The 22,544-nt window shown below is 39.6% G+C and overlaps 1 protein-coding gene across 2 annotated transcripts in view; it reads right to left on the reverse strand.

The window, feature by feature from the left end:
• fig4a (FIG4 phosphoinositide 5-phosphatase a) overlaps nt 1–22,127 on the reverse strand; it is a 49,517-nt gene extending 27,390 nt beyond the window's left edge. For both annotated transcript variants that reach the window (XM_072361762.1, XM_072361761.1), the window contains exons 1-16: nt 21,933–22,127; nt 21,693–21,826; nt 20,362–20,460; nt 18,733–18,856; nt 15,355–15,511; nt 14,338–14,388; nt 13,267–13,430; nt 11,845–11,973; nt 9,941–10,041; nt 9,125–9,287; nt 6,632–6,729; nt 3,650–3,783; nt 3,072–3,188; nt 1,462–1,507; nt 682–830; nt 171–337 (exon numbers count right to left, since the gene is read on the reverse strand). In XM_072361762.1, the coding sequence (XP_072217863.1) occupies nt 171–337; nt 682–830; nt 1,462–1,507; nt 3,072–3,188; nt 3,650–3,783; nt 6,632–6,729; nt 9,125–9,287; nt 9,941–10,041; nt 11,845–11,973; nt 13,267–13,430; nt 14,338–14,388; nt 15,355–15,511; nt 18,733–18,856; nt 20,362–20,460; nt 21,693–21,755 (1,762 nt within the window). In that variant the 5' untranslated portion in view covers nt 21,756–21,826; nt 21,933–22,127. The remainder of the gene's footprint in view (nt 1–170; nt 338–681; nt 831–1,461; nt 1,508–3,071; nt 3,189–3,649; nt 3,784–6,631; nt 6,730–9,124; nt 9,288–9,940; nt 10,042–11,844; nt 11,974–13,266; nt 13,431–14,337; nt 14,389–15,354; nt 15,512–18,732; nt 18,857–20,361; nt 20,461–21,692; nt 21,827–21,932) is intronic.
• Nucleotides 22,128–22,544: the final 417 nt, after the last annotated feature.

Genomic DNA, 22,544 nt, shown 5'->3' on the forward strand with positions numbered 1-22,544 from the left:
CAGTATTTGTGTATGCATAAGCTGAGTTTCTTAGGTAACCTGTAACATGAGAGGGAGATCCATTTGGCAATCTCAATATGGATTATTCGCAGGATAAAATCAGTGGTGAAAATGACTAAGTAATCATGTGTGAATGATAATGCACCTGGGAGCGTCTGTGAAACACACACCTGAAAAAGCATTGCTGTAGTACCGGGACAGTGTCTGCATGATGTCTTTGGAGTGCTGTGTCCAGGGCGCGATCTTGCGGTAGGTCTTCACTCTATGGACCAGCTGAGAACCGCCGTACTGCAGAGATAAAGTGTCTCCATGGTCCTCATACAGCTCCTCAAACAACCTGAGAGGCACATGAAAAACAGAGACGCACATATGAACACCAGGGTCACTGAATCTCGGTTGTTTTCAATCCTACTTATGTGGTCAGTGGGGGTTTTGGAGGAATTATTATTTGTAATTTGGTGAAAAATGATTTGTGACTGAAAAAGCGAGTTTTGGGGCACATATTGATTTAAAGCTTTGGTGGGAATATCTTTAATTTTGTCCAAAATACATGTACCTATTTCACTGAGTGGTAAACAGCATATATTCTTTGGTATGGAGGTTGTTTTTTTTTTCAACAATACACATGAACAAACATTCAAATACTTGGCGATTGGTGGCTATAAAATATATGAACCTTACCTCACACAGTCGGTATCAAACTGTAGCTTGGGCTTGTCAATCATTCCCAGGGCATAAAGTTGATAGGCCAGTGCACACTTGCCCACCATAAACTGGGCTGTATTGGTCCGATCCAAACAATCCACACAGTTGGTCCGTAACACGCCGGTCTGCAGCAACAAAGTTTGGATTAACCGACAAGCCGTTTATGTACTGCCAAAAGCCAAATATGAACTAGACGAGTATGCTTTCAGGGGAATAACAGAACCGAAAGCAAACAGCCCATCCGAGTATTTAAAAAAGAAAAATATATGTACATCAAATGTCAAACCTTTAGCAGGAAACCGATATGATAAAAGTCTATAAACCTATATATGAGTAGCTTCTAAACAAAAAGTTAAAGTAAATAAAATATTGATGGATAACAAGCTTGAGGCATCAAAAAACAAATCCAGAAACTATTGGGTGATGCCTGAGTATGTTAGCTTCTTTAAGGCAGTCAGGGGTGGCCAGGAACCCTCAGCTCTGAGGATCCGAGGCTTGCGTAGCCCTTCGTATATCTGAATAATTCTTTATTCTGTCTTATTTCAGAAAACAGTTTTTCATTTCCTCGACTTATTACTGTTTTACAAGCGATGTTGTGATATTGTTGGATTTTCAGTTGAATTTTTCCCTCGTTTTTTGTACTGAAATATCTTATTCGCCATATTGCAATCTTCAGAAATTCAGAACTTGGTTTATAGCTTAAGATAATCTTCACATAATGAAATGAAAACCAGTTCTGATCACAGTATCCCATACTTGCAGTCTTCCACTGGATGTAACGTATCCACCGAGATCTCCCCACCTGCAAAACAAAACAAAAGAAACAAAAACATCAAACTCAGCAAGGTGAATAAACTATTAGAAGAGGATGTACATAGAAAAAAAACCCTATTGATTCTACTCTTCTGCAGGCAAATTCCCTCATCCATTCCCCACAATCACACTGTGAAAATATGATTATCATCATGATCACTGTGATAATATTTCCAGACTGAAAGTGAAAAAGAGATACTCAGCAGTTGAAATAACCACAGTCAGTCATATTCTACTTGGTCCCTGCCAGCTGTTTGTACAAACTCAGGCAAATGATGCCCAAAATCACCTCAGCTAACATTATCCTTTTTGTATGGTACTGAAAAGGCCCTCATTGGCACAGGAGGTAACAGGAGGGAACAGGAGGGAACAGGAGATATAATTTGAAGCTTCTCTTAAGCCTAATTAAACAGTGTTAATACTAAAATCTAACTGAATCGTGAGAGAGTACATTATATCAACATTATGTGCTTGATCAAGGAAACTTTATGTCAATTTTAGCCTTCAATATTTTTCCCCAGAGAAAGACACAGGTGTCAAAGGGGCCAAGGTCTAAGAGTCATGGTTCGCTATTGGTTCAAATATTAGACCAGCATATGTCTTTTACCTATTCTTTAAATCATAATATTTCAAAATATAAGTCCAGTCAGGGTCAGATACTGAGCATCTGCATTTCTGACTTCAGGTTTTGCTTCATTAAATCTGTCAGGTGGTTCAGTAGTCTCAATAAGGAAGTCGCCTTGTGAAGAAAACCTGTCAACGGTTAAAATGGAAAGTTGCATGAAGTTGGTGACATAGTAGTAGTTAAACTGTCCATCAACATATGCATGAGGAATACCATTTTTTTTCATGTGATGAAGGCTACATGTGACCAATAGATTTGTTCATCTTCACAATAGCTTGTGATGAATGTGTTTGTCTTCATGGGAGCAATGGATCGGTGCGTTGTTGGGCATAAAAGAGTGATATAGTGTTATGTAATGCAAAAGAAAGGCTAATAAATACAGTCTGTGGCACAGTCCTCAGGTTATGTAACATGACTGTTATAAAGAGTGAAAGTGATAAAATAAGCAGACAATGGCAGAGGCAGGCTCCACGTACATGGAAGGCAATTTACTCAGCTCATTAGCGGAAATCTCTCCGCAGTAAACCTGCCAACAGGCAGAATTTCCATTAAAAATTAACATCTTGAGAGTTTCAAAATTAAGTAATTGAAGTATGATTCTGAACATACAAGAATGGACAAGTCACTCACTCTCTTGTATGGCACTTGGAACTTGTATAGAAATATAGAAAACATGGTGGTTTGGTGTAATGCTGGTAGTGCACATGCTAAACTTTCTAACTTAGACCCAGTGTGAGTACTACATGTTCAAAAATCCGCAACTGTTTTTATAGCTGGTTTCAAATAACAGCATAAAATGCGCAAGCTTTATTTTGCACAAGAGCTGACTGAAGGCATAAATATATTCAAACAATGCCCATTTCAGCTGCTTCCATTTTCACGAGGAATGAGACAACTGCACGGCAAAAGCTCGGAGTACGAGGCCCACCTGTCATCTGGTCTGATGGTGTGACAGTAGAAGTCAGAGCGATTTATGAAGAAACCCGTTCGCTTGACCACATTCTCTGCGATCATACTCAAGCGGTCCAGAACATTACATAACTTGCTGGAAAAGAAAGAGGACATGGAGGATCACATTAATGTCGTCAGGGCACACCTTTGAATGATCCATATTCAATACATCTTCAAAGGCAATACACACCAGTCCAAATGGACTGACTTGTGGCCAAAGCTTTTTACTGTAACTTTCACAAGAACTTCATTTATTCCCCTCTGCCAAGAAGCGAAGAATGTTACGGGGTTGGTATGATTGCACGGTGAAAGATATAGCAGTGATTAAACTTTGATGTCAGCCTATATTAAGATCCAGGCTTTGCTTTATTCAGCCTTGGTTGAGCAGTCTATGACTGCTCTAAATTTGACTTATGATAGAATACCCTTTTCCATCATAATCAGTAGGACTTTTTTTTTCCCCTCTCTCCAAAAGGAATTTTGACAACAAAAACACAACTCTATCAACACCTTTAAGAAAAGCTAGGCTCACTATGTCGCGAAATATGTTCCAACCTTTTGGTGTAGCGGGCCATGTCCCAGGCGATGTAGTCAATGCAGTGGTCTGGAGGGAGGAACTGATTGAGGTTGATCACAGCCGGGTAGAGCTCCTCACTAAGAATCTTCTCATGTTTCCTTTTTTCACGTTTCTGTAAATCAAAAGAGACGTGCACAAAGTCACATGCCTGCCATCATCAAACAGCTGACAAGGTGTAATACACAAGTGGTTTTAGAATACAGTCACAGTAGATCTCTGCTCGCTGAAAGGTTTCTATGTCAACAGGAGCTGATACAGTCGAACGTGACCGTGTCGTTTATCCTCTGTGTGTGTTCACCGAGAATGAATAAAAAGATGACAAAGGCGCGTGAAGCAAGGGAGAGGCTTCAAGTAGAGACTGAGCTATGGCAAGCACATAACCAAGGATAGATGCTGCAGACATGTGACAAACCACATAACTACTTCAGCCAACCAACCATAGGTGAATATTCACAGCTTACGTCCTATACGAAAATCTTATATAGTGAAAAACTATTTACAATGCAACCTCTCTACTTCTTACAGCCACGTGGAATGCAGCCCTTACAGCGACCTGCTGATGACACAACAGGAAACATATCAATTACCTCCTCTGGTTCGTTGGGGAATTGGTGGATAGAAGAAAATAGTGATCATCACCACTCTGTTACCCGCTCTGATAGTGAATCAGATCAAGGAGGGTGTGAAGCTGGATTTGACAGTGACGAGGGTTGGTGTGCAAATGCTAGCTTGTTTTTTTTTTTTTTTTGTTCCCTCGAGGCATCAATGGGGGAAAATGCTGAGACTCTGAAATATACAATAAGGAAATGTTAGAATGTTGTGTGGGCATTTATACATTAAATTGGGGGCAATTCCATAAATAAATGGAGGCGCTTGCATCTAATTTTTCGCAACTGAGTGGATATAACTGACAATTATTATTTTGTTGATAAAGTGCACGCACTCACTTAAGACTCTCTGTGATCTGTAGTCATACTGTCCATTAAAGTCTCTTTGTACTTTTCAATTGTGCCTTTAGGACCTATCACCTTTGGCAATAATGGGCATGCATGCATGCATCATGGAGCAGCTCATATCTGAATTCGCACATCCAGCGGTGATGAAGCAACACAGCAGCCAGTCAAATTACCAATACATTTCCTCACCCACTCTGCGGAGCGAATCACACAGTCTGGCACACACGCACATGCAGTCACACCTTCGAAGCACAGATGACATATTACAAGGACACTACACACAAATATACTCTCACAAAAGCACAGATGTGATGCTCACGGAGGTATAAACCAGCACACACCGCAGTAGTAATTGGTGGATGAAAGTGCAGTGACAGAAGCATGATGCAGTTCCATGTGCATGCACAGGTTTTTGTTTGCAAAATATCTCTGTGGCAACAGCAAAAGTTATCCCAGGCATTTAAACAAATAAGACTGCATTTAGGTAAGCTTTGTTTCAAACACAATCACATGTTTGGCCATGTGCGCTTCTTACTCCTCCCTTCTTACACACTCGGAAAAAACGCAGCAGCCTATGATAAAATCATATTTCCCGGACTTGACAGGCCACCTGCTGGTCCCACCTGGGAGAGGTGCACTGTGGAGATTCTGTGGTTAATTTCCAATTCCTTTCTCTCCAGGATAAGCGTGAGGGTGTACTGCGCACAGGTGGAAGTCCCCTCCCTTATTCCCCAAGGTCTGCAAATTTCACATGGCTGTGGCTTGTGCGGAACCTCTGCGGCCTGTGATTGGTCCCTCATCTCACGGCTTCCCTTGTGAGGGACAACGTGAGCTTGAAATTCAAGCTACAAATCATATGAGCTCAATCGAAGCGGTCTAACGTGATGCAGAACAGGATGAAAATAGGGAAGGAAAAAAAATACATAAAGATATCTCGTGTGCACTTTATTTTGAGGCAGAAAGGGTTAAAGCATTTGTTAACTTCATACTTTGATGATACTCAGTCCCTTTCCGTGTTTGTTTTTAAAAATGAATTATTTCAGCATTCAGTGACTGACAGGGACAAGGAGTTCAAGGAGGAATCCTTGTTTGCCTTTTTTCTGTGTGCAGGGGCATGTTCCCTTCCCTTCACTGCAGCACGTTTGTTTACAGAGCAATGCAGCAAAAATCAATACCAAAGGTAGAATTTCAACAGCTGGTAATCACAAACCACTGAGAAAATCTCTCCAGATAATAATATCTCAACAACTAGTGTCAATTAAGTGCTTGGTAGATTACACATCTCACCTTGCTCCATTTCACCTGTTGAGTGATTCCACTGTGGGAAGATACATTTCATCCAAAGATACATGAATAAAATATGCATAATCTACACACCAAAATGCCCGTCTAATGAAAATAAAGACTTTATCAAAGATTATTTCTGACAACATACAAAATCGTTGTTCAGCAGCTCCTTGCGAGACATGATCGAAGATTTCCTTTTATCAAAATGCTATACATAAAGTACTCTGGCCTGTGAAGTGTCCTTCAGCAAGGTTTGTGTAAAAAGGTTAGAGGAAGAAACTCGGGAGCTTTGCAGTTATGTCACAGCCACAGTCAGTTTCTTGTAACAGTTTCAGGACAATCAAACTGCAGATGAAGAGAGCTGAACAAACTCTCTAAATGCTAAGGAAAGGATGCTTCTCTTTTACATCCTTTAGTTTCTTCTTTAGCAAAGGAAAATGAGAGAATCAGATAATTCCGTCTCATCATTCTACCATGAATGTTTCATTTGTATCTATCTAAACTGGACGCTGGACTGTGTAGTGCATGTGAACATGAGACGGCACGTTTAAAGAGACTCTGCGCTTCAACCTTCACTCTATAAACCTTGGATTTCTCCTTAATCACTGCAACTGATCACAATTTCAAAGAGTTTTACAAATCCCCTGCTGATTTAAATCTATGCCATTTGGCTATAAGCCAATAAAGCTTATATGAGTTTCTTAAAGTGCTTGTTACCTTAACCAGGTTGAGGATGATGATGGGTGAGCCAAACCGCTGAAGCATTTGGTCAAAATGGAGGGCAGCTACGTGGGCGTATGGATCTGCTTGGTCCACTAAAAAAAGAAAAACAAAGTGTAGAAGAAAATTATTCCGAAAATGTTTGAATATTAATCATTTAGACGGTTACCAGAATGAAAACCATCTTGATTGATATGCACATAGTCTGTCATGACTTCAGAATATGGATCTAATCCTACATAAAAGGTAATCCTCTGTCTGAAGCCAACAAACACGCAGTGGTAGAAATGGGTTTCAGCTCTTATCTGTCACACAATACCATCATGTAGGCAATCTAGTTAGTTCAAAGTTTATTCTGCTGCTGGACAATGATCCCAGACATGTAGCCAGAGTCATAAGAAAGAATCTTCAGTTACAAGAAGAATAATGAGTCCTGTAACAGATCGCACCCAGAGAGCCCTGAGAGCAAAAGTGTTTGATAACATAAAGAGACAAAAGCAAATGAGACTTTTTTTTAATCCACAGAGGAACTGTAGCAAGTTCTCCTTTGAACAAACTACATGCGAAGCCCTTTAATCACCCTGCATGTGTACCTTAGACAGTCTGGTCTTTTTTAAAAGGTAAAAAACAGTCTAGTCTCCAACTCTTGTCTTGTAAAAGTGTTGTCTATGATGTTTTGGAAAGTACCCGCAAATCACGCAGGGGCCCCACACCTACCACTTGCCCAAAAAGCTGATAATGATGACGACGGTGAACGAAAGCCATCCATCTCATCTCCTAGGCAATCATGACATTTGTCAACTTGTGCGGCTGCCATAAACACATTTCATACACTTATACAACCATTAGCCTTGACTAATGGTTGAGCCTAGAGCTGTCTAAAGGATGTCAGCCAGCATCAAAATAAGATAAATATTACAACTGCGTTGCGTATGGATTCACTATTAATTGACTAATCTTGAGTGCTCATCTCGAAAACCTCAACATTTGAAGCATTATGTACCACAGTTGCTGCAACTTCCGTTTCATCTAAATAAGCTTTGTTCACATTTGTATGCTGAATATATTTTACTAATTGCCACTTTTCTGTTTGCCTGTGTCATAGAAATGGGAGGTAGTTCTTGCTTAATGTTATAAACGGTGTGAATATGAATAATGGACCTATCGGAAATAAGCTGCAGACTGCATTTTTGACCTTTTCAGAAAAGGTATTTCTTCATTAAAGTCTTGGTAGAAAAAGCTACTTCAGAAATTCAGTTTTGCTTTTCCACCATCGCCTAAAGTAAAGGGAAGATTGGGCAAACTAGTAAGGTGTAAAAACAAATAACGTGTCTCTTCACTGCCATGTAACAGCTGTGTGCAGATCACTGACAAAGTGAGGCTGCATTCACTCAAATCCCGAAAGTATCTCCCAACTTGGGGAGGTGGATTTTTGCTCCTTAGCCTCTGGTTCCTGAAATGAAAACTGAAGAGGCCATGGGTAAAGTTCCTGCTATTCTCATCTAGCCTTTTGACAAGAGAACAAATTTCCTAAAATATTCAAATGTTTCTTTAAAACACAGATATGGACATGCAGCTGATATTCAACTGCTGACCCTTGAAACTACACCAAACATGAATAATTTAGTGATTTCTTTTCTTCGTCTGCACAGTACATGAATGATTGAACAAGGATCAACAGTGAGGATTTCAATATCAAAGGCATACTGTGTCAGACAACACATACACACACATGCTGAAAACTGATGCTGCAAGGTTCGGGCATCATTTCAGAAATGCCAGGTGAGGACAGTCTTTCAGTATCAAAGCGGGAGCAGATCGATGTGGAAAGTAATGCACAGATGGAACTTAGGGACACACAGAGCATGCATCTCACAATGATAAATGTCATCTGGGGATAAATGAAAGGGCAAATCAGCGGGAACAAAGATTATGATTTTATACAGGAATTGTTAACAAGGAAGCACTAATGTATTCCAGAGAATACACACAGAGACACGCACAGCAGTCTCCAGTCTCGTCAGTCTCAGGGATCTGATCACCTCCCGCTGCCACTGGTTTTGTGTTTTTATCCTGCTCAGAATAGGACTACAGGAGAGATGCAGAGATGAATCCCAAAAGGGGGTTATACTGCCCTCAACTACTTCCTTTTTTAAGTTTGTTTTATCTCTGTGCCAGTGGTGGAAAAGGGTGAAAAAACAGCCTTGGTAAAAAAAATAAAAGCCACCATTTTTTTTAATGCAGTTTTTCTAATGAAATCATTCTCCTTTTCGAGCAGGGTTATTTCTGGTCATGGGCAGCGAAGTGTGGATAATACAAAAAAATGTTTAAAAATGTCTCTTTTTAATTATACACCCATAAATACAGCTATTAAAATGTCAAATCTCAGTTTATATGTTTATTTGTACATCACACAAAGAGGAACATTTCTCATCCGCAACCATAAAGAAGGCCGTTGATAGAAAGAGAGTTTTGTTAAAGTAGTCTTACATCTTATTGGGGGTTTCGGCATCATGGTGGAGATGTCCTGGGACCAGTAGAGTGGAACCGAACCTCTCACCTGGACATACGAGGAGTAACTTCCTGTGGTGTAAGACATAACTGAGGCATCGTGGACAATCTGTTCAGTCTCGACCTCATTAGCCACGTCCCCCTGGGAAAATTTTAAAAAGAAAGGAAAACTACAATGGAGCCATGAACACGGTTAACAAAAGTTAGTGTTTCCCTGATCAAGAAAGAATACATTTTTCCACATATGAGCAAACATCTAGAAAGTCCTGTTAGCGAGGTTGTATGCAAACAAAGGGGAGATTTGGTGCATATTCTGAGACTAAACCGAGGCGATCATTCAGTTTCAGTTTCAATGCATAAAGAACTTACTTAAAAGCCAAGCAACATGTTAATTATATTACAAATAATGCTGCAGACCAACAGCACAAAGAGCAGAGTTTACCAACTGACACAAAGCAAAAACTGATCATCGGGATATATGCCACAAATATACAGGTTTTACAAAACCACTCGTTTATCTGCTCACCACAGTAGAAAATTCTGAAAATGTAGTGCAATCATTTCTCAGTATCAGAGTCCAAACACAGCCACAGACAAAAAAAAACAAAAACATTTGCACCCAAAGGTCATCCTTCCCACCACACACCTACACAGGCACTCATGAATACTGAGTAAAGACTCAGCGGACTAAATTAACCCTCTGTGATCAAATTGAGTCATCTCGAACAGCCTGATGGGCCTCGGTCCTGCCTCCACCATCTACTCTCCCAGCAGTTGCGTTAGAAACTGCTTTACCTCGCAGTTAGCACCTCTTTTCAGGAAGCGGGTCCCAGCAAATTTACTGGAGCGTCTTGCAATGAGGGTGATGTGAACCGGTCGACCATAGATCAGCAATTCTGCAGTTAATGGGTAAAGGAGGAATAATGCTACTAATAATAATAGCAGCAATAACAATAAGCATCACTTGGATAAATACATACACACACAGATACAATTTTTTTTTTTTTAAATTTCTAACTTGTCACACGTCTCTTAGAGACAACCTCAGGTCCACAAAGGTTGGTAACCTGTAAAACTGTAACTAAAAACAGAATGCGATCATTTGTGGATGATGGAAAACATTAAAAGAGAGACATTTTACTATATTATAACAATATTCGCAACATGTAGAATTTAATGGCACTAAAACATCTCTGCAATCTTAGACATCTATATAAGCGGCACCAACTCCAACATAAAATCAACCAAAAAAGTGAATCCTGAAGTGCAGCCTTTCAAACAGCTTATGTAAATCCTTCTATTTGAAAACAAACAATCCGACTTGAACTCAGATGGTTTCCTTGTCTTTGTCAGAGTCTTTTCAACTGAAGAATGTGTGTTATTCAGTGGATGATTAGCTGCAACTTTTGCTCACTCGAAAAGAGACACGTGTGCTTGTGTGCATGTGGCTGGACTGTCTGGAGAAAAGAAAAAAGAGAGAGAGCTTATGAGCAGAAAATATGAGGCAGGCAGCGGGAGACTGTGCCCTCCAGTAAGTGCTTTAATACATCTCTACATCTTCACATGGCAAGTCGGTTCTTGCTGCTGTTTTATGGTTTGAAATTCTTGCATTTCCTTTTAACTACACGTGCGTCTGTGCTTCCCAGCGGCTACAAACATTTGCATTTAACCTATCAGCTGACCCTCATCATATTGTACCCACGGGACCTCTCATATTCTCAGAAAACCGCAGTGAAGGCCAAACAGTTTCTAGCGATTGTCACCCACACATATAACTGTGGCAGCACAGAACAGAGAGACAACAGCATTGTGCAGTAAAGTACTTCTGTGCATCAGTGGGTTTAACTTCACTGTGGACTAGCACTGGAAAAACAAAACACAAAAGCTGGCTTGTGAATAATAATTGGTTGAAAAATAAAGCAACACTATAAAAAAAAAAATAATAATAATTTCTGTTTTTGACAGAATTTAGCAAAAAGGCAAACATTTTACGCAGCTTAATGTGATTTGTGCAAGGCAGACAAGATGACAAACGACTGTAAACTAAAACCTCAGCCTAGGGGAGACTTTAACTCTCATATATCAGACTGTTTATTCTCAGCAGCACTAAATCATACATCAATATAATAGAGGCTTTTCAGAAGTCTAGATGAGATTCATGTATTTATGTAGATCTAAGTTGCAGAAGTCAAAACTTCAGATTAAAAGTACCTTAGAGTTATTGAAGTTTTAGTATGAATCAACAAACCCTGCAAAAATGCCTGTACACAACATGTAAACATGCAAATAAAAGACCAACTAGCTATTCTGACCGAATATACTCTTTTGTCACTGCCGCCACATTTGTTATGCTACAACCCTAAAAACCTGCAATTTTGTGGTGAATCATAGGCTCTTCCACGTGCTCTGATGGGGCTGAGAGATGAGTAGTGTCAACAAAAGGAGAAAAAAAAAAAAAGAGAAAGGAAAGAGCTGCGTCTTCCACTCCTCCGTGCTCTGTTGAATCAGTCAGTGCCGACAAATGTCATGTCCAAAGAAATTCTCAAAAAAGGTCTGCAGTTTGTATGGCTTTTTTTTTTCATGGAAACAAGTGGATTGTGCCTGCAAATATGTAAATAAAAATCACAAATTCACTTGAATAAAAGCAGCAGTCACACATTCTATCAAACACAACTGTCCTGGCAATGCTTAAAGGATACTGGACTGGCCACAAAAGCCATGGATTATATACATGAGCCAGTCAGGATGCACGATGTCCTTAACCCGCTCCAGGAGCTTCCCGTTCCACACGTACTTGTAGTACGGCTCGTTCTGGAGGCCGTAAACCACTGTGGTGGAAAAACAGAAACACATCAAACCACTGGGTCATTCTGCTAAACTGGGATCAGTCCAAATAATCAGCCAGAAAACTGAAAATAAAAAAAGGAAGAGAAGAGTGTGTTACAATACACAGATCATACATAACATCAATGAATGCAAGCTAAGGTCTAAAAAAATGGACTTCAGTGGCTACAGCATGATGAAGACAAAACCTGCTGCAGAGCAGATCATCGAAACTTTTCATTTTAGCAAATATATCAGCAACTTGACATCGTCATAGGAACATTTTCCCTTCGAAGTTACCAGTCCCTTTCTTCAGTCCATCAGTTACGCAACCTGGCAAGAATTCTCCTGGCTTTCTACACACAAACTCTACCATCAGATTCACGTGGGTTAATCTGAGAAAAACACACCTCTCCAAAAGCTGCTGTCTTTTTGCACATATTGTTTTCCCAAATGCTGCCCGAGCCATCTTATGTATGAAGATTACGAATGTCCTCGGCTGCATCACTCTTCTTCTATACCCATACTTATCAATCCAATTTCCATTAGTTCATATGGTGTTTTTGTGTGATCCCTTAAATTATCCTGATTTTCTCACAGCTAAAGTATACGGTCCTATCTGTGGCTGCTCTTTATGGCTCTGACTGTATAACTTTTGCCTACATTCCAACAGACTATATAATGCCTTTGCAGACCTAGTTAAAAATAAGATGATCTCTGTATATTCATACTTGTTGTGACATGCCAAAGAGACTGGAACGCCACTAAGAAAGCAACACAATGAAGAGTTCTGGAGAAGTACAGATACAGAAACATGTCAAAGCCTCTGGATATCCCACCTTTAGATTCAATATTAGGAAGTGAAATGAATATGAAAGCGCAACAAACCCGCCAAGAAAGGTAGGACCCCTCAAACTAATGAGCACGAGGTGTTGGTTAGGGGCGAAGTACTTCTGTACGACACTGAAGTCCACATAACTAAACGAGGAAGCGGCTGAAACCATTCATTATCAAGGGGAAAAAAAGCCCAATGACAGTTGGGATAGGCTCTCTGAGTATGAAAGGCGCTCTGTTGTAAGTTTACAGGATTTCAAAAAGCCTCTTATTTCCATTTCTTTCAATTTCTCATCCATCCACTTGACTCTCTGACTCTAGCTTGCTTTATCATCCATTCTCTGTTGCTCGTCTTATTCGCTGTAGCAGTCTCCATGTTGGAAAGTGGAGTGCAGTGCTTCTGCGGACTAAAGAGAATAAAGAGAGAAAATAAGCAACAGTCACAGTGATTAACCTGTGCTCACCTTGTGTAGGCACACCCTCATCTTCGAAGATGTCAAAACTGTCCTGCTTGCTCTGAGCATGCACCTCTTCCTCAGCAGGGGAAGCTGCTGACGACCACCGTTCGTAAGGTCTCTGCAGCAATGTCAGGTTGTACTGCAGTGAGTGGCTCAGGTCATAGCTGTAGCTGCAGGGCACAAAGGCAATGACATATAAAACAAGTACAGGCTGTACTGCCCCATAATGCACTTTCAATTTGGTACCGCTCCAGAAATAGACTTGCAAACTATTTTTAACATGTACAATAAGAGTCATCAAGTGTATTCCGTGCCAGATAGACGTTTAGGCTGTTACCATAAACGCTTTCTTTTTCCAGAGTAAACATGCGTTTCTAAAAATAATGCATGCAAAACGAGTCCCAAAAGATTCTTTTACCACAATCTAAAAGAGGCTCCCATCTTTTTAGATTTTACTGAACAAAAGCTCCGAATGAATTGCCACAAAAACATTTAAAAAAAACATTCAAGACTTGTGACACCAAATGACATGTTTGTTGGGTCAACAAAGCTTTTTGAGATGTTTTCAGGCCTTAACTAAGCAGAGCGTTGTAACTTTACCAGAACATTCTGGTAATAGAGACTGTAAATCATTACAATTCCCATTTCACACTATTTACAATTTAATGTACAAACCCTATTTACAGGAATATTGGGAAGTTTTCTGAGCAATAAAAATGAATAATACTAATAATAATGGAACTAATAATAATGATATATATATATTCAACCTCTATTTCACAACTCTATCTAAGACCTCTGCTGGGCAGATGCTGAAAGCCTTACAGGCTGCACTCTTCTCGCCTCACAGCAAGAAGGACCCCATCTTTTTTTTCCCCTGCATGTTATGTTAATTAGTCATTCTAAATTGATCGTAGGAGTGTGTGTGAGGTTGTTTGTCTCTGTACTGGCCCTGGGATGGACTGGTGACTCATCCAGGGTGTAACCCCATAGCTCCTGGGATAGGCTCCAGCTCTCCGGTGACCCTAAATGGGGTCAACTGGGAATGGAAAATCGATGAGTGGATGAAAGCCTTACCTGAAGTAGAAGTTGCTGGAAAGGTCTACATTCTGGAAGATTCGTACATATCTGTAAAATGAAAAGCAGGTCAGCAAACATGAATTTAATATACGGGAGCTGGACAACTTCAGAGGTACTCGTCTTTTATATCAGTGATTCACAATTAATACAAACATACAAGACCTTTCATGGTCAGAATATTTCGTTTTGTTATAGAATTGTCTTTATCAGTGAGAAAGAATGCATCAATAAGTCTTTTCTTGCTTCATTAGCCATTATGTTTGGTGATATTTCAGTTCAAGTGGCAACATTCAGTGTTACATCTTCATCACATTCCTTCTCATGGAAGATTACAATCTGTTTTTTGATGCCTAATGTGCATGTGCTCATCCACAGGCACCCAGGAATTTCAGATTCTTTCAATTTCAGGATACTTTCAGAATAGGGCCTTGACATTTTGTTTCTGGCATTGCTTAACTTGCTGTGGAATCAACTGCCAGTCTGGGTACAAGATGTCTAACTCACTGACCTTTTGTGCATCTTTTGTATTGCATTTTATTCCACGCTTCAGCCATTTAAAGTTTTGCTTTTTCATGGCGACACTTTAAGAGCACCTTCTCTATGGTCTTGAGTTACAAATTCAGTTCCTCACTGTTAATAGAGGACACAAACTTTGACAGTGTAGACCAGTGCTGTTTCTCCTCTAAAAGCAATTATGTGAGTGGGGGTTATAAAGGGACGGGCTGCACACCAGAAACAATGAGGTAATTGTACTGAGAAACATCTAAGGCATTTTTGGCCATGAGTGGATCGTTTTCTTTGAAGACTTGAATCAATGCCTATGTTGAGACCAACGTACAACATTACATACATACGGGACAATAAGGATAAACATACTGGTCGTCTTTAATACTGGCAGCATGTACTGCATTTGCACTTCATGAAAGATATGGATAACATCCACAGGGTCTAAAAAGGTCCCCTTAAAATAATCCACAATGGAAGAGAGTAGTAAGAGAAAAGGTCAAACAATACCTTGCTTCATCAGGGTGTGTAACTCTGACTGAGTCATTGGGAATGTAGATCAAGGTGGTGTCTTCAATCTTGTAGATGGAGTGGCCGCCGATATCGGCCATCTTTCTGCGCTTGGTGATCAGTACGATGTAGTACCCCTCAAGAAAACGAACAAAACCTGTTGATGAGAAAAAAACATTCATATCAGAAATGGATCAAATACATTTCTTCTTCAGGAACATGTGCTTCACCACTGATAGAACCTCCCTCATTCACTGGCGGTGACACGAGTGTCTTTGAGAAAAACATTTTTTTAAAGAAAGTCTCTGAACAGGTTGATATTTAGATCAGCTTCTCTGTTGCTCGCCAATCAGCTACCGTTTTGGTGTTACAAAACAGTAAAAAACTCCTTTTGTACAGGTTGATCAAGAGTATCTTTGAGTCACTTTTCACAATATGCATCCAATCCATCTATCCTTACATAATTCAAATCTGACCCAGACAGTATCATGCAACATGGCTAATGATTTGCTTTCATCTCTGAAAGACCTACTTTCTCATCTCTGACATGGATTATATCAATATATTTTTAGAAATATCTCATCGAGGCAACACGACCACCCAAACAGGATTAGTCACCTTTCCCCAACGCCCACTCTTATCAGAGATATCTATGTTAGGATAATTACACTTCAGTAAAATATTCCCAGCTTTACTGACCATTTAGCAGCATAATGGGGTGGGCTGTGTAATTTTGTTGTGCAAATATGGGCGCATATGTCAAAAAATGTTCAGCTAAGGTATAATTCACTGCATGCCAGCGTGTGTGTGAGCGGTGGCCTTATGTGAGAGCAAACTGCACTTCAACATCTCACTTAATATTCTTTTACTCGTGGCGTTGCTGGCAGAAAATTCCGCTCAGCTCACAGAATTTCTTACCGCAAGAGATGGGTCAGACTGACAAAACTGGCAAATGAAAGTGAGTAAAAATATGCTTATAATAATGAGACTCATTATTTACTGTAATGGGAAAGGTGCCAGGCAAAGGGTCTCTCAGATAAGACTGTCCTCTAGATGGCTGCACCTCTCTAATTTCAATAACATGAACAAAGACGGAACAGGAATAACAAGTATTTAATTCATCCTCGCACATGTTAAGGTCAGAATCGGTCAGAGTCACTGTGACTGGCTCATCTGTTACCTCCAAATTATGCCGAATTAAGTCTTAAAATATACCATCAATATGTAGTATTTTATGGAAATAAACAGCGACAAATTTTCACAGTGTCTTAATGTGCTATTGCCGGACAGTAAAAGAATCAAATTAATACATTACTTCTTGAGGAAAATTTCTTTAAAGAGCTGCTTGTTTTGTGTACATCCATCAGTGTCTCTCAGTGAAATACAGCAACAAATACTGGCTGCACTGTTGCGAAATGTGGAACAAGCATTTGGACACGTTATAATAGCTGTGTTTTGTTTTTTTTAATAATTTTTTGCATTGTTTTTTTTGACAGTACGACTGAGAGCGTGCTTTGAGAGCGTCATTTGCTCTAACAGAATTAATTGGGCCCTTTCTCATACCTTTCTCTTTCTACCAAGGTTCTGCAGATCCCCATCAGCCTGATGTGTGGTGTATTCTGTGTATATGTGTTAATCACCCTGGTTTGGACTTGCAGTTTGCAGCATGACTTGACATTTGGAAGTAAAGGTTTTGAGCTCCTTTGTGTAAGCTGAACAAGCCTGCTTTTTTTTTCTTTGTAAATTCTGCACCCATTCACTCTATATCAAGTGTTTTTGCTCTGCAAAAGCTCACTGATGAGCATACAGGGGCACGTGGGATTCAATGTCTTGCCCGAGGACATTTTGACACATGGAAGAGGCAGCCAACCTTTATGTTTGGAGGACAACAACTCTGATTGCACATTGTATGTGTGAAATCCATCACTCGGTCACACCGAGTGACGCCATATGACAAAGAACCAGTCAACCAATCGATTAAGTTCTCAAAGTTTTCATGAGACAAAGCCTTTTCTTTTCAATTTGGGGTAGACAAACAGAACAAGATTCACTTGAGAAATTGAGTGCGACTTGTGTTCAATGAACTGGATCAACAGAAACAAAAAGCCACAACAGAGAAACAACAAAAGAAAAACCTCAAGATTGTAATGAGCTGTAATTAGGTCTGTCGGGCACTGTGCAGAACACAGGGAGAAAGGAAATCAGCCTTCTTTGTCCAAAAAGAATAAAGCCTGACGCATAACAGCAAAATCAAGTTTGCCATTCACAGAAATCACACCGTTGCTCCTTATTAATTTGTCTCCATCAGTGATATAGGTTAAAACCACACTACCCAGCTCAGTACAGGAACTTGACAGCAAGCTTAATGTAGCAGCTTGCCTCCATAGCATTTTGTGAAAAATGTACATTATGTATGAACAACATATATGTTGTTTGCACAGAAACTCTGACTAATACCAGTTAAATCATCACACAAAATTAGATTTCCGTGTCAGTTTCACTCTGAGCTGTCATTCATTCCTCTGTTCCTGGTTTGTCCCGTTTCCCCGAGTGTCCTGAGCTGGCATGTAGACAAAAGGAAGTTCTGAGTCTACAGAAGCAAATATAGCATCTAAATGGTTACGCATGTTTTGACAAACTGGGCTGTTCTATGATGTTCCATCATGTTTCCAGTCTGAAACAGTTTAGAGCCTTCTAGGGTTGAACAAGACTCATATGAAAGAAAGATTCACAAGAAAGATTGTTGTTATTCCTCATAATATATTGCTCTGTTTATAAAGTAAAAACAAATGTATTTCAAGTTACCCGGAGCAACTGAGTCTAAAAATGCTGATCTTTATTCGAATTATGAAAGATTATATTATCAAATCTAAAGAGCAATCTTTTATAAGCCTTTGCTTGGGGGATCTACTTTTCATGAAATGCCTTTGATTGTGGACCCCTTGCTGAATCTTGAACTGAACTTAATTGAATTAAACTGAGAGTAAAATGAATTCAAATTAACTTGATATCAGGCACTGATCAACTTGGGACCTCGTGAGGTCATTTGGGCTGATGTTTCAGAATGATATTCTCTACCACCGTCATAAAAACACTTGTGGTACCTATGCTTAGGTGCACTCGGGCAGCACGTGGTGACCCAATACTTATACTCAATTTATGTTTACTTTTTGTCATTTTACTGAAGGGAACTGCATAATACTGCCAGGTGTCCTTTTTATTCAATTCCTTTCCATTTCCGGCTCTTAAAAAGGCAAAAACAGGTCAACAGACCAAGCTGCAGAAGTACTTTAGAGTTGAGCTACACGTTGCCATCATTGAGCACTGCAGCGGTTGCTGTTATGCCACTGGGAAGGCAAGTGGTGGGACTGTACTCACCCACAATGCCAAAAGCTGACACAGCTCTGGATAGGCCTGAGGAACCCTTTTGGCCAATTTTGGTGCGGTTGCCCAGGTCCAGACGGCTCAGCAACTCCCGCACCTCTTGCTGGGTATACAAATGCTACGGAGAAAGATAAAGAGATCATAGAGCGTATTCACAGTGTTACTTTCAACTGACTTCTGTTGTTGCCGTTTGTTTTGTCATGGTTGTGGTTATCTCTGCTAGAATCATCCTCAGCAGATCATGTGAATGATTCACTAAAAATATTACGCCTGTTATTTTTTTACCTATATGAACTGTACTCATTAAATATCTACAAATTAAATGTGTTTTGGTGTGGGTTTTCTACGGCTACATGCATGCCAGGTTAATTGGTGTCTCTGACCCTCAGAGTGAGTGTGAGTGCGGATGGTCGTTTGTCTCATTTGTCTCTATGTGGCCCTGTGATGGACTGGTGACGGGTGTCTAGGTTGTACCCTGACTCTCGCCCATTGACAGCTGGGATAGACTCACCGCAACCCTGAATTGGAATAAGCGGGTATAGAAAATGGATGGATGAATGTTTTTTTGGTAAGCATTCAGCTTAGTATTAATTTTCAGCCCTGTGCACAGAGATATCTCCTGATTCCCGGAATCTTTTGTTGATATTATGTACTGTAGATGATGGAACATTTAAAGTCTTTTACATTGAGGAATATTATTCTGAAACTGCTTCATAATTTGTAGATGCAGTATTTTTTTGCAGACTGCTGAACCTTTGCTCATCTTGACTTTTGAGAGACTCTGCCACTTAAATGCTAATGTACCACTTAAATGCTACTGTCCTGTTACCCACTAACTAAATTAGTTGCAATATGTAGCTCTAGCTGTTGTATCACTTACTTTTCCAACCTTTTGTTGACCCTGTCCCACCCAACTTTCTGAGATGTGTTTAATTTAATTATAGTAAAATTAGATTTCTCACTTTTAGAATTTGAGATGATATCTACATTCTATTGTTGATTTAAAAACAAACTGTTTAATAAGTTTGAGATTGCAAATCACTGCATCTTGTTTTTCTTTACAGATTACACAGCGCCCAAACTTTGCCTTCATAGGCTCATAGAAATGTAAAATAATTAAGCTTTCCAAACTTTCCATATATCCTTAATCGGCTTATTTATTCCATCTTGAGCCCCAGCATTCTTTAAATGTGAATTGATAGAAAATGAGATATGACATAAGATTTTTTACTGCCTATAATGTATTAAACAGTATGTGAATATTATATAACACAATACTCTACAATAGTAGATACGCTGAAATAGGAAAACAAATAGTTTCATGGGGTCAGTGTAATATACAGTTTGCAGGATTGAGAGCTCGAGCTGTTTAAACTGTAACCATGAATGCTTCATAATAACAAACATCATCATCATAATCACAGGCAACATGAATAAACAAATCAACGACTAGCCCACAGATTCTGGTAACAATCAGTTGAATGACAAATGGGGGTTCACTTATAGGCAATACACTTGGGACAGACTAAGTGATTAGACAATTTTCCCTTAAGCGCACTGTACTGTATTACATAAGCATATACACTGACACTGTACTAGGCCTGGTGGAAACTCGCTGCTTACCTTATCATCAATTATTACCAGGTCCTTTGGTTCAGTGCGGTCAATCTTTAGGACTCGATGTTTGGTCTGTGCCTGATTGCTTCCAACCAAAAAATACCTCTGAAAGAGACAATATAAAATGTTGAATACATTACTGTATTGAATGCAGTACATTGCATAACACAGGCCTCCATAAGGATCCCTGCATAGGTGCTTCTGATAGTGAGGAAGACAAACCCATTTCTAGTTACCATTTATTATTTTGTGAAAGGAGGCTTTCTCATGAATGAGATTCATGTAAGACTATTTAATATTACCACCTGTAAAAGAGTGAACAATATAATGTCATCAGTTCAAATTTCATGTGGATACAGCACATATCTGACCACAAGGCAACATTGTAACACGTTGTTCAGAGAGATATGTGTCTTCCTTCCGTGTCTCTTCCTTTAAAGTCATTATTTTTCACATGCTGGGTTACGAAATGGGCAAAGATTTTCAGTCCAGTAAAGAAAGTTGATTTGGAACATCATGTATTAGTACAGCCTGCGACCATTAGAGCCATTCTGTCCTTTTCTACAATTCCCAGTAGCCCCTTTATTTTCACAACAGCCAAACAGTCTGAGAAGTTAAGCGAAATGATCAGACAGATACTAAATGAGACATTATAGCTCAACTGTGACATGTGTTTTCCTACCTCATTGTCTAAATGTGTCAATCGCTTACTCTGATCACACCTTCATTTTAACTGTAGTAGTTAAATCGACTAAATCTACATGTCTACTGTCCATTATCATTATTAAATTGACTTCATGGACCAGATGCATGGCTTAGTAAATGATCACAAAGAATATTTTGCTGCCATCTAGTGCTTGCTGTCAAGTACTTACAGCTCTATATCAGTAGCTCACCATTCATTACTTTGTTGAATCTAATGTGGATCTAATTGTAGATTAAACATAGCTTACATAAGTGCCACAAGAAAAAGTCAGAACGTTTTAACAGGTGTGATGACTGCCACTAACATTGTGTGTCCACAGGACGGTACCACCTGTGCTGAGAGAGGCTTCAGCTGTGCTGGTCACTGCTGTAATTTATGTCACTCGTGTTAACTACAGACTCAAAGCACAAAGTAGAGCAGGATAGTTTTCAACAGACATGATCAGTTTAAATTGCAGTTGGTAAAAGGAGGGGTTAGTAAAATATTTTTTTCCTTGAACACAGTTGTCTTAATCATACCATTTTGTATTTGAACATGATTGAGATGACATGCAAGTCATTTGTAGAACAGTCAGCCTGATTAAACATTGTGAGAGTTACGATGACAGTGGACAAGGTTATATTAGACTTACTGCTCTGGTTTCATACAGAACCATCCTCTGGATCCCACTGATGATAGCCGCCGTCTGAGGCATTTTATTCCGGTGTTCTCAGTCCCAATGCAGACGAAACAACAAGAGAGCTTGAACCCGGATATAAGCGTGATCTAGAAATCCATGGAATCACACAAATGTAACGTTTACATATCTAACACTTGTCTCCAATACATGTCTTATCTTGGCCCTCATGATGTCCAAGCAAACATTACTCACCGATAACTTCACCAGCTAGCCGCATTAGCTACAAATAACCTCCAGGGATAACAATCTGCATCTCTTCTAGCAGTCAAACGACTACTTTGATCGTTTTAATCAAATGCAGATGTAAAAATGGCTATCCAAGTCAATTCAGTTAGCATACAAGAAGACCATGGAACAGGAATTTGTTTTAGTCAGGTGACTGTCATGAACGACTATCAGGTGGTACAATGTCTCGCACAGTCAAAAAGCTCGAAGACGCGAAAACGCGATTAACAAAAGCTTGACGTTTCGTGTTTCCATGACTACGTTCTCACCCGCGTATTTTGGGAGTTTACAGTTGTTCCGTGATTTATAAAAAAAAAAATAAAGATAATAAGCATAAAGGTGTTTCACTTCCAAAGGTTACCCGTTGCGTTAAAGAGACATACGTGATCCCATTTACTGCCCTTAAGTTTGTGAATTGCTATGGCAACCGTGTGCTGAGGGTTAGGGTTACCCAAGACTGTGTTCCTGGGGTCATAAACGGATTGAAGACAATAAAAGGACGCTAATTAACAGTAATTATGCTTAATTCAGAGTATAGCATGAAAGTTTCGGCACTTGATCACTAACCACTGAAATTTG

The sequence above is a fragment of the Leuresthes tenuis genome, unplaced genomic scaffold (assembly GCF_036924035.1).
Source record: "Leuresthes tenuis unplaced genomic scaffold, fLeuTen1.0.hap1 SCAF_13, whole genome shotgun sequence".
Classification (NCBI taxonomy): domain Eukaryota; kingdom Metazoa; phylum Chordata; class Actinopteri; order Atheriniformes; family Atherinopsidae; genus Leuresthes; species Leuresthes tenuis.